Source organism: Drepanopeziza brunnea, assembly GCF_022702325.1.
Source record: "Drepanopeziza brunnea f. sp. 'multigermtubi' strain 214-2 chromosome Unknown ctg4, whole genome shotgun sequence".
NCBI lineage: Eukaryota > Fungi > Ascomycota > Leotiomycetes > Helotiales > Drepanopezizaceae > Drepanopeziza > Drepanopeziza brunnea.
The window spans coordinates 1,790,232-1,800,180 of NW_027094067.1; the positions used below are offsets into that span (position 1 = coordinate 1,790,232).

General features: G+C 50.6%; 3 protein-coding genes across 3 annotated transcripts; 1 reads left to right on the forward strand and 2 right to left on the reverse strand.

Moving 5' to 3' along the window:
- Positions 1-122: 122 nt before the first annotated feature.
- Positions 123-674, reverse strand: L3040_003296 (uncharacterized protein; the record flags this gene model as incomplete). The annotated part of the gene is made up of 2 exons (XM_066154412.1): positions 123-577; positions 659-674. The coding sequence occupies 2 exons, from the start codon at positions 672-674 to the stop codon at positions 123-125; spliced, it is 471 nt and encodes a 156-aa protein (XP_066012377.1).
- A 479-nt stretch (positions 675-1,153) lies between these two features.
- Positions 1,154-4,012, reverse strand: L3040_003297 (uncharacterized protein; the record flags this gene model as incomplete). Its single annotated transcript, XM_007293684.1, has 3 exons — positions 1,154-2,312; positions 2,357-3,783; positions 3,836-4,012. The coding sequence occupies 3 exons, from the start codon at positions 4,010-4,012 to the stop codon at positions 1,154-1,156; spliced, it is 2,763 nt and encodes a 920-aa protein (XP_007293746.1).
- A 1,423-nt stretch (positions 4,013-5,435) lies between these two features.
- L3040_003298 (uncharacterized protein) lies at positions 5,436-9,516 on the forward strand (the record flags this gene model as incomplete). The annotated part of the gene is made up of 2 exons (XM_007293683.2): positions 5,436-8,955; positions 9,014-9,516. The coding sequence occupies 2 exons, from the start codon at positions 5,436-5,438 to the stop codon at positions 9,514-9,516; spliced, it is 4,023 nt and encodes a 1,340-aa protein (XP_007293745.2).
- Positions 9,517-9,949: the final 433 nt, after the last annotated feature.

Sequence of the window (9,949 nt, forward strand, 5' to 3'; positions counted from 1 at the left end):
ATTTTCCGTGAGCGGTATGCAGCCCAATTGCCCAGCCGTGAGTGCCAAATGTCGGCCTCCACCATCACATCCCAGTTTACTATCCCGCTGCCACAAATCCCTCCCCCCTAATTAGATGCCTATCACCTCCAAGCGCTCCTCGCCGTCGTCCGCCCCGATCCCCCACTTTGATCCTGACCCTGCAGCTCTTCCCACCGCCTATATTCCCTCCACCACACATCCTTCAGCCCAACCCCCCAGGCCACAGCATCCCCCAGCGTCCTCTCCAGCCCCCTCTGCCACACCAGGCTCACCACCGCGCCCACCGCCCCCCAAAACACCAGCCGGACCACCACGCGGGCCCAGAACATCATGACCCGGCGACAGAACGCCAGGATCTGCATCGCGACCAGGAGCATGAGGAGCAGCACGCCGAGGGACACGATGGCGGGAGACTCGTGCGCGAGGATCGCGGCGCGGTTGAGGGCCGGCAGGGCGAGGGGCGCGAGGTTCGCCCGGATGGTATTCAGGGTTGAGAGGACGGGCGTCGTGTACGGCTCTAGGTCGTGGAGGATGGGGAAGGTGAGGAGGGCGTAGTCTTGGGGGGGAGGGGGGTATGGTTAGATTTGTTTTTGCTTTCGTGGGTAGGGAGTGGAGATAAGGGGGAGGTAGGAGGTACCTTGCAAGATGTCCATGGCTGCGATCCGAGTGAGGGAGGGAAATGCTTGCGCGCGAGTTCAGGTTCGAAGAGCTGGGGGAGCGCGTCGCTGAAGCTATGTTGGAGGCAGCGAGCCTGGGTCTATCTCAAATTTGGACTTGATATTGCGCGCGATGTTGTGCTGTAAGGCTTGAAAAATTGTGTTGATTATATTCGGTGCCCGGCCTTTGATGGAAATCTAGATAATGCTCCTGCCTAGCGCGATTTGCTGTTTGCACGTGCGGGTCAGACCAGAAACCTCCATCAACTCCTTTGACTTTTTTAGTTACTTTGTAATATCTCTTATGATTCTAATCGTTTCCAGCCATACAGAGGCAAATCTATAGTCTTACTTACAAGAGCCCAGGCACCAGCGCTATGCAATACGCCCTTCCAACCGAACTATTCCCGCCATGCTATGTATTTCCTTTCCAGTCATTATCCCAAACCAAACACCATCGAACAGTTCATGTCAAGTCATGCCAGGTCCTCGAGATCGTTGTCATCCCATCCCAGCGCCTTGTAAATTGAGTCATCTGTATCTTTACCCAACGCCTCTTTGCACTCGTTACTTATTACACGCCTCATTGTCGATTGGTTATTCTCCTTCTCGCTATCAATCCCCGCTAGACCGAGATGGCTGTGCTCATTGCTGCTCACTGGCCTCTTCTTAATCGGTGTCTCATTCAGTCCGCAAGAAACGACAGCATTCAAATCCTTATAAGCCGAGTCAGGCACCGCGGTGAAAAGCTGAGAGCTTGATCGACGAAAGTGTAACGGCGAAGATGGCACACCACCAGAGTCCATATCTTTCCCCGGTCGCGGAAGGGCAGGAACAACTTTTCGTGATGGTGTTGCTTGAACACTTGGAAAAGCACCCTGAGCAGAGCGAGAACTGGATTGTGGTATCCGAGGTGCGCTTGATACGGGAACCACCGAAACCTCTCCAACCATCCGTTCCAAGCTTGATTGCTGGGATTCAGGGAACATATCCTTGTGTCGATTGGTCTTAGGCGTTGCAGATATCTGGACACTCTGGAGAGGGGGGTTCCTGATTGGCTTCTTGGATTTCCGAGAATTTGATATGACTGTCCTTTGTTCAGCTATCTCTGCCAACGCCTGCCCAGCAAGCTCACGGTTCGGTTTTTTCAGGGCCGAAATCGCCTCCTTAAGCTGTTCGTCAACTAGAGCCTTCTTCTTCGCCTTGGAGTTCTTCTCAGGCAAGAGACTGCTGGGATCTATATCCGGCCGAGAAAAGCGCTTCGAGTTTGACACCCCGCCCCTAGATGCTTCTAAAGAGTGTGGCTCCATGGCTGGTGTGCTTGATATTGACGGCGTTTCGCTTGTTTCCCTCTTCATTCCTGGGATGATGGGCATCGTAGCCGACCTCATCAGAGCTATCTTTTTGTTTGGGCCCGAAGACATGCTTCTTCGCTCTCGATCGTCTGTCAAAACACGCTTCAAACTTCGGCCGGGTTTTATAGGGACTGGTCGTTTTGTAGCGGCCCCAGGTCGTGAGAGGGCACCAGAATAACTGGAGGCCTTGGACAGCTTAGGTTTGGGAGGCGACATGACAACAGGGCCTCCAAACTTTCTGTTAATAGCTGCGCAGATCGCTGGGAGCCGTGATTGGAAACTACAACGATTAGATGAGTTCAAGTTAGAACTTCGAATACTTACAATGGTGTAATGACTTCGACGCAGAAGTCCCTGAGAACATTGTCTGTATGTTTTAGTTGGCTGCCGGAGTCGAAACTTTTTGGAGAGGCTTTAAGCGATTCACTGGTAGGTGCATTCGTCAATTCGAGAGCGATGGACTGCCAGATGCATAATCTATCGATATGCATATCAATGAGAACTGTCAGATGGTCGGCCTTTTTTTTTGACTTGGAAGAGTTGTCTTTCGTCTCTACCGCCTCTATTGTAGGCAACGCAGAAGGCAAACCCTCTCCTTTGTGCTCTGTAGTTGCCAAAGGCCGGAGTGCCAGAATCTCCAGGATAATGATCAATTGAAGTTGAGTTTCCCGGATACGGAGCTGGTATATACGAGTTTTGGTGAGTTCTTCTCGAGAAGAACCGGGCGCGCCAATCTCGGCATCGTCATCATGGGCTGCCCACCACTCCCGGATCAGAGGCTCTTCTGTTGGATACAATCCATTCTTTCCAGGCTTCATCTTTTTGCTAATCCTCTTCTTCTTGGGTTTTGCAATTGCTTGGGCAGCATCCTCTGCACTATGATCCCGAATGTCGACCAAAGAAATAAAGTTCGGAATCCCACCACGGTACTTCTTATCCAATATGGGATTCGACATGACCAGACTTTCCAAGAAATTGATATGATCGTTGAGATCAAGAGTGGACTCGTAGTCAAGATGGAACGCCGCCCGAGCCCGTGACAATGGACCCTTCACAAAATATGCCAATGAAGCCTTAGAAAGATAGAGTGTCTCCAAGTATTGTGTCCGAACATTTTCAAATATCTCTGTTGCCGTGGGCTGAGATAGAACATCATCCACCGCAGCAAGGTTGTGGTTTTCCTGGCTTTCAACACATTGTCTGGGAGCTTTCTGGGCGGGGAGAGGGGTGTCGACAGTTAATTGCTCCGGCTCGTTGGCAGGAGACAGGGAATCTCCCTGAGACTCTGTGAGAAGGCCTATCGGTGGGCGCTTCACCATGGACTGGATAGCCTCAATTGCCAGACGCTTACTTTTGCTGAACTGGCTCGTTTCGGAGGTATGTTCTGGTATGGTAGGGACCTGGAGACATGCTCGCTCTGGTAACTCCTGCTTCGAAACTACGGCTGCCGCTCTCAAATCATGTAGGTTTATCCATGACCCAAGCTGGCACAGCACGTAGAGACCATGACTTTCACGTTCGACCGCGTATAGTAACCGACTATCATTCAATCTTGCGACCAGAACGGTTGGCTGGCTTCCCATGCGCTCTTCTAACTCCAATATCTTGACGTGTGCTTCGAATAATCTCGATTTGGCTAAGCCTTTGGCAGTGGAGTAAAAGTCGAAGAATGAGAGCGGCAGTTTGGATCGTGGCAGTAGCATCAGTGGCTGGAGAGACTGGGACTTGACGAACCCAGTCGCTGGATATGGCTACATAACGTTAGCCATTCATGCTGCCGCTTCCAAGGGGTCGTTTACCGACCCTAACGACAAATTTGTCTCTCAGCAGATCTTCTATGGAACTGCCTTCTCTCTTGCGCTTCTTACCTCCAGAGGCCACGCCATCACTCAGGCTCTTGGTGTTTTCAGACGTTGGCGTCAGGATGCCAGAACGCGTTTGGGACGCGTCGCCAGCATGGTGCTCGGTCTGACTTGACATATCAATGGTTTATGGATGTATCGTGTCATGAGGTTCTCACTACTCCGCACAATGACAATGGCCCCGGTTTATCTTAAGGCTGCTGAAATGTTGCGAATGTACTGAGTATTAGATTTGGTGGTGATGTACAGCTGGAGTGAGATGCATAGGTCTTTCGGCAACGCGCAGTGCGGGTTTACCTCGGGAGATACCCACAACCACCTACCCTTGGGCGCTGCATACATACCTTCTCGAGAGAAATTATTTATATTGGCTACCCGGCAAGATTCAATGGGCTTGTTTTGTTATTCTTTTTCTTTTTCTTCTTCTTTTTTCTTTGAAAAATAAAATTTTAATTTTTTTTAGTTTCTCTCTTAAGCTGCTAGCCGCCATTCTGCCTCAAACAGCATCAACAGCGTTGGCCATTGTCCATCATTAATCTGCATTGCGACATTCAAGATTGCTTGCTCTAAGTAAAAATTGTGTTATCATTATTGGTATCCGTTCTCCCTGCGGTTTCCCAACGACTCATTTACCTATAGATTCCGTGATATCATTAGAGAGAGAAAATATGGCGGTGACTTTGTCTGCTGTACCGACCTATGGATCTCGTAGACGGGTGACATTAAGGATAGAGTACCGGTACTGAAAGCTGGGCTATAGCCTTTTCCAAGAGATTGCGAAGCTTATAAGCCCGACTATATACTCTGTACTGCCGCACCGGCCACCCTTGCTTGATGTTGATGTGTACCGGTACACCGTGACAGCAGTCAGTACACAAGAAGATTGCCGGCTTAATACCTAATACCTTGTCGAGATCATAATGCATGAACTATTACTGTAACAAGTCCAAGTACTCCAGAATGCAAGCCACATGTTCCGCAATCAGAGTCACAAAGACGCGTCACCCAGGTCATTTCACCGCCACACTTCCCGATCAACCTCTCCGACTTTCTCTGCACTACTGTACTGTAGCGCCTCCGACATGCCGTTTATCCAATTACAGTGTACGGAACCAACACCTCAGGCTTCAAATCGACGCCTGGCTCGGCTCAGCATTCGCCTCATCGACACAGGACCGTCGAGACGACAACAAGGGGAGCTAACTACAACAATAACAACAATCCCCAACAACCAACAATAACAACAATCAAAACAACAGCAGCAACAGCAACAACAGCAACAACAACAACAACAACAACAGCGCGCATCGCACTCCGCGATATCTCTTCTGTCCCTCCGCAGCTCGGGCCAAGCAGTCACCGACACGGACGTGGGGTATCAGCAGCAGCAGACCGCGGTCCCTTGCTCTCGCCAGAGATACCGGTACCAGCATGCTCGAGAACCGGCCCGCTTGTTTATATTAAATCCGTCCCGCCGTCACCTCGTCAACGAGATTCGACGAAATTGCCTCGTCTCGTCCTGCCAGCCGTCCGTTCTCGCCATGAGTGTGGACTTGTCGCCGCGAGCAGTACGCTTTTCTGAAAGCGCGCGGGAAGATAATCTGGAGAATCTCAAATCCCCCCGGGTCATGGAGCGTCCTCACACCCTGATGAGCGATTCGGGAGGGTCTGGCTCCTCTGCAGAGACCCAGGATGGTCTGGTCGCAATCGAAAGCCGACCTCCTCATCCTCCGACACTTGCTATGCTCGATCAGCGGCCGTCCATGAACAGCATCAATTCGAATCAGCGTAGCCAGAGAGGCAATTCGGATGCCAGTGGAGTATACACACCGTTCACCCCGGGCACTCCCGCGCTCAATGGCGCAACAAGTCGGCCCCAGAGGCCAACAGGGCCTGCGCGCACACCTTCGAGTACATACGCACCAGCGCGCCGACCAGCACAAACTCCGGGCTACATGCAGGCTGGGGAGCGCAGTCGGTCACACTCACAAGTGTCTCGCTTCAGTAGAGGAGATGCAAACCAACTCTACCGTCAAGAGCAACCAGTCTATCTACAGCGACTGCAAGAAGTGCAACCGGCGGATTACTTCGAGCAGATGACACCGAGTGCGGGATACGGGACGGGCTCGGACACAGAAGATGATGATTCCAATGAGCTCCAAGTTGGTAGCGAGGCATACGACTCGGAAACGATAATGTTCTACGGAAATGACAGTATGGCTCCCACCGAAGAAGATCTCCAGGACCCTGCGAATCGAGAAAGATTAGAGTGGCACAGCATGCTCGCTTCGGTCTTGACAGGAGATGTCGTGAAGCAGGAAAAGAAACGGTTGATAGGGGCCTCAGACAAGCAGGGAGAGAATCTATACACCGAGATATGGCTCGGGGTACGCTCAAAACTATGCGGGCGGACTTTGGCGGCACAGCGGAGGATGATTGAAGATACACGGACAACACTGGATCACTTACTCGACGAGATAATCAGATTCCAGGTCCAAGGAGAGAGCGAAGCAGGAAAACCATCCGTGGACCAAGTGCGGGACGTTGTTGCGAAGATCGAGAAGTGCGAAAGTCTTTTTCCCTCCCGGCTTGCTTTGGAAACAGCCAACAAACTCGCCGCATCTGCACAGTTCCATGCCACCTGCGATGCTGTTATCTCGTGGCATAATACGACAGAACTGATTAATACGGAACTCGGGATCCTACAAAATTGGGTTGGGAACGCCGAGCTGGATTTCAACAGAGCAAAGGAGCGGTCTCCGTCTGGCAATGGACTATCTGACGAGTCTTCGTTCATCGATAGGCTGCTAAAGGAGGATGGTCTACGATCCCTTCAAGGCGAAAAGAGCATCCTTTTGGGCGTCTCGGAGGTCATCATGAAAGCGAAGAGAACATTGATTCAGAATTCTGAGGGATTTGCAAAACGCCACCTTCCACCTTATATCGAGGAATTGCTGACACTCATAAACTTTCCATCAAGACTGATAGAAGAGATTATCAAAGTCCGACTTCAGTTTGCAAGAAAGATGAAAGAGACAGCGCAGCATAATTTAATGATGCAAGAGCAAATGATCTCGCAATTCCAAATACTCCTGAAACTTGCTATTCGCATCAAGCAAGAGTATCTGACCATCTCACAACCAGAAGCTGGATGGGATTTGCCTCCGTGTATTGATGACGACTCCTTCGATCAGGTTGTACTAGATGCTTTGAAGTTTTACTTCAAGATGCTGAACTGGAAACTCGGGGGCAACAAGAACACTTTCAAAGAGGCTGAAGTTTTGGAACAGGAATGGGACTTTTCCAACGAGATCGGACGCCATCTGCAAGGCGGCGATGTGGAAGTCGCAGAGCAATTTAGCTCGCTCACACATAAGGCTTTCTTTCGTCTAAGTCACACGTTTGAACGCGATCTCCAGCGAAAGCCGAAGGAAAGCGCTCCAGAAATGACAAAACGATATAAGCAGGTCCTTGACTCTGTTCGTGTTCGGCAACGTATGTTGCAACGATTTTCACGAGTGTTGAGCGATCGCTTTGAGAATGCCACAGACTTCAGCATCGCTATGAGGCACGAGCAACTCCAAACCCTCTATTCGAGATTGATAGAAACTGGACATTTCTTGGTCTACACTGCCAGCATTGAGCACGACGGAATTTTCCTTATTGCTTCTCCGTCTTTATACAACCGCCCACAGGATATCCAATCCATTCTCGGCACATGCTACCATTCAGACCAGGTCCAGGAGGACCCCACCAACCCTTACATCCTGGTTTTGCGCCCCGAAGTTGTCGTCCCGTGGGACGGACGACAGGTCGACGCAAATATCAGAGAGCCAGCGACAGATGTCAAAATGGGTCATCTCAGATTGATTGCGGATGGCTCACAGGCAAGACTGCAGATCGCGAGACAGGCATTCTTGGATCTGATCGATTTGCATTTGGACATGGTCGTTGAGCAACGGTCAAATCTGAAAAAGGTCAACCTGAAGTTGACTGAAATCAAGAAGGTCGTTTACAAGCTGTCGAATAATATCATGGACAGTGTCGAAATTGTCAGAAACCAAACGGAAGGACTTGACTGTCAGGAGCTTATACAGACCTGCTTCGTATTTGCAACGGAATTTGGGCAAAGATCCCTACTCCACATGGACCGTAATCGAAAGCAGATGAATAACCTCAAGCTCACCAAGCTTGCTCTGGACTGGGTAAGTTTCGTCTGCGACGACTGCATAGCTACCGATCGGAAGACCTTTCGATGGGCAGTGTTGGCATTAGAGTTTGCAATGGTGATGACACAAGGTCAACATATCCTGGCGCTAGGTGACGACGAATATACACGGCTTCGTGCCAAGGTCGCAGGCTGCATGTCACTTCTGATCTCGCACTTCGACATTATGGGCGCGAGGTCTACACTCGCTGCTCAGGCTGAAAAGCAACGCATAGAGGCATTGGCTGGTCAATTTAGGAAAATGGACATGAGCCGTATGCTGGACGATGAAGAGTCCTCTAAATACGTTCGGGAGCAAAGACTAGAGCAATTGACGTTTCTTGATGATATCCGAAAACAGAAAGAGGCAGAGAGACAAGCACTGGGTCGAGTCCTTGAGGAGTCAAGCGATGCAGACCGTTCCCTGACTTTCCTGTCTTCCTCTGCATCTAACGTCAATATGCGGTGGCAGCAAGGGAACTTCGTGGGTGGTGGTACATTCGGATCGGTTTACGCCGCTATCAATCTTGACTCTGGTCATCTAATGGCTGTGAAGGAGATTCGACTTCAAGACCCATCCTTGATCCCGACTATCGCTGGCCAGATCCGAGATGAGATGAATATTTTAGAAGTCTTGGACCATCCCAACGTTGTGTCGTATCATGGCATCGAAGTCCATCGAGACAAGGTCTACATATTCATGGAATTTTGCTCGGGCGGCTCTCTAGCTGGACTCTTGGAGCATGGGCGGATCGAGGACGAGCAAGTTATCATGGTATATGCGTTGCAGCTACTCGAAGGTCTTGCATACTTACACGAGAGTGCCATCGTACATCGCGATATCAAACCAGAAAGTGAGTACACCCCAAAAAAACTTGCGTGTGTCTGAGTTTGTACTGACTCTTTTCTCAGACATTCTCCTCAATCACAACGGTGTGATAAAGTACGTTGATTTTGGCGCATCCAAGGTCATTGCTCGCCAAGGCAAAACTCTCGTCGCTGCCGAACCGGGCAAGGCAAACAAGTCTATGACCGGCACACCGATGTACATGTCTCCCGAAGTTATCAAAGGTGAGAACCCTGGACGAGCCGGAGCTGTCGACGTATGGTCTCTCGGCTGTGTCATCCTCGAGATGGCGACCGGCCGTCGACCTTGGGCATCGCTCGACAACGAATGGGCTATCATGTACAACATCGCACAAGGCAACCCGCCACAGCTTCCTTCAATTGAGCAGCTTAGTCCAGAGGGCATTGACTTCCTGAAGCGGTGCTTCATCCGCGATCCGAAAAAACGCGCTTCGGCCGCCGAGCTACTTCAACACGAATGGATCATGGCTATCAAATCTCAAGTTGCCATTGAACCCAGCACCCCATCGGATGCCGGGTCGAGCTATTCTCGCGGCAGCATCGGTTGAGGCTGTGGACAGCCGGGGAAGGTCACAAAGTCCCTCCGGTGGGGAGCCCTTCTCAAACTCCTGAGGTTTCTCCATTACCTAATTGCAGTTCGGGTAATAATTCAGGCGGTCAACCCTCTGCCAAGAAGGAAACATTAGGTGTTGAAGTTTCCATTCTTTCAGTATCACTCTCTTCTTCTTGGCCATATGTTATTGTACACACATACGCACAGCATACAGAGCATTGCGAGGAAACAAGATGCATAAGCGATGAGTCAGGCGTTCTGGGTATTCATGTAGTGGGGATTTTGTTTCCTTATATTGGGATCTCGCTTCTCGGCCTTAGATATGGGAAGAGTGGAAAGCATGGAGTGAACCTGGACCTTGTCGTGAAAATGAAATGGAATGGACTGGAACTTGCGCGGGCCGGTCCTGCTCCCAGGACGCAAGCTGG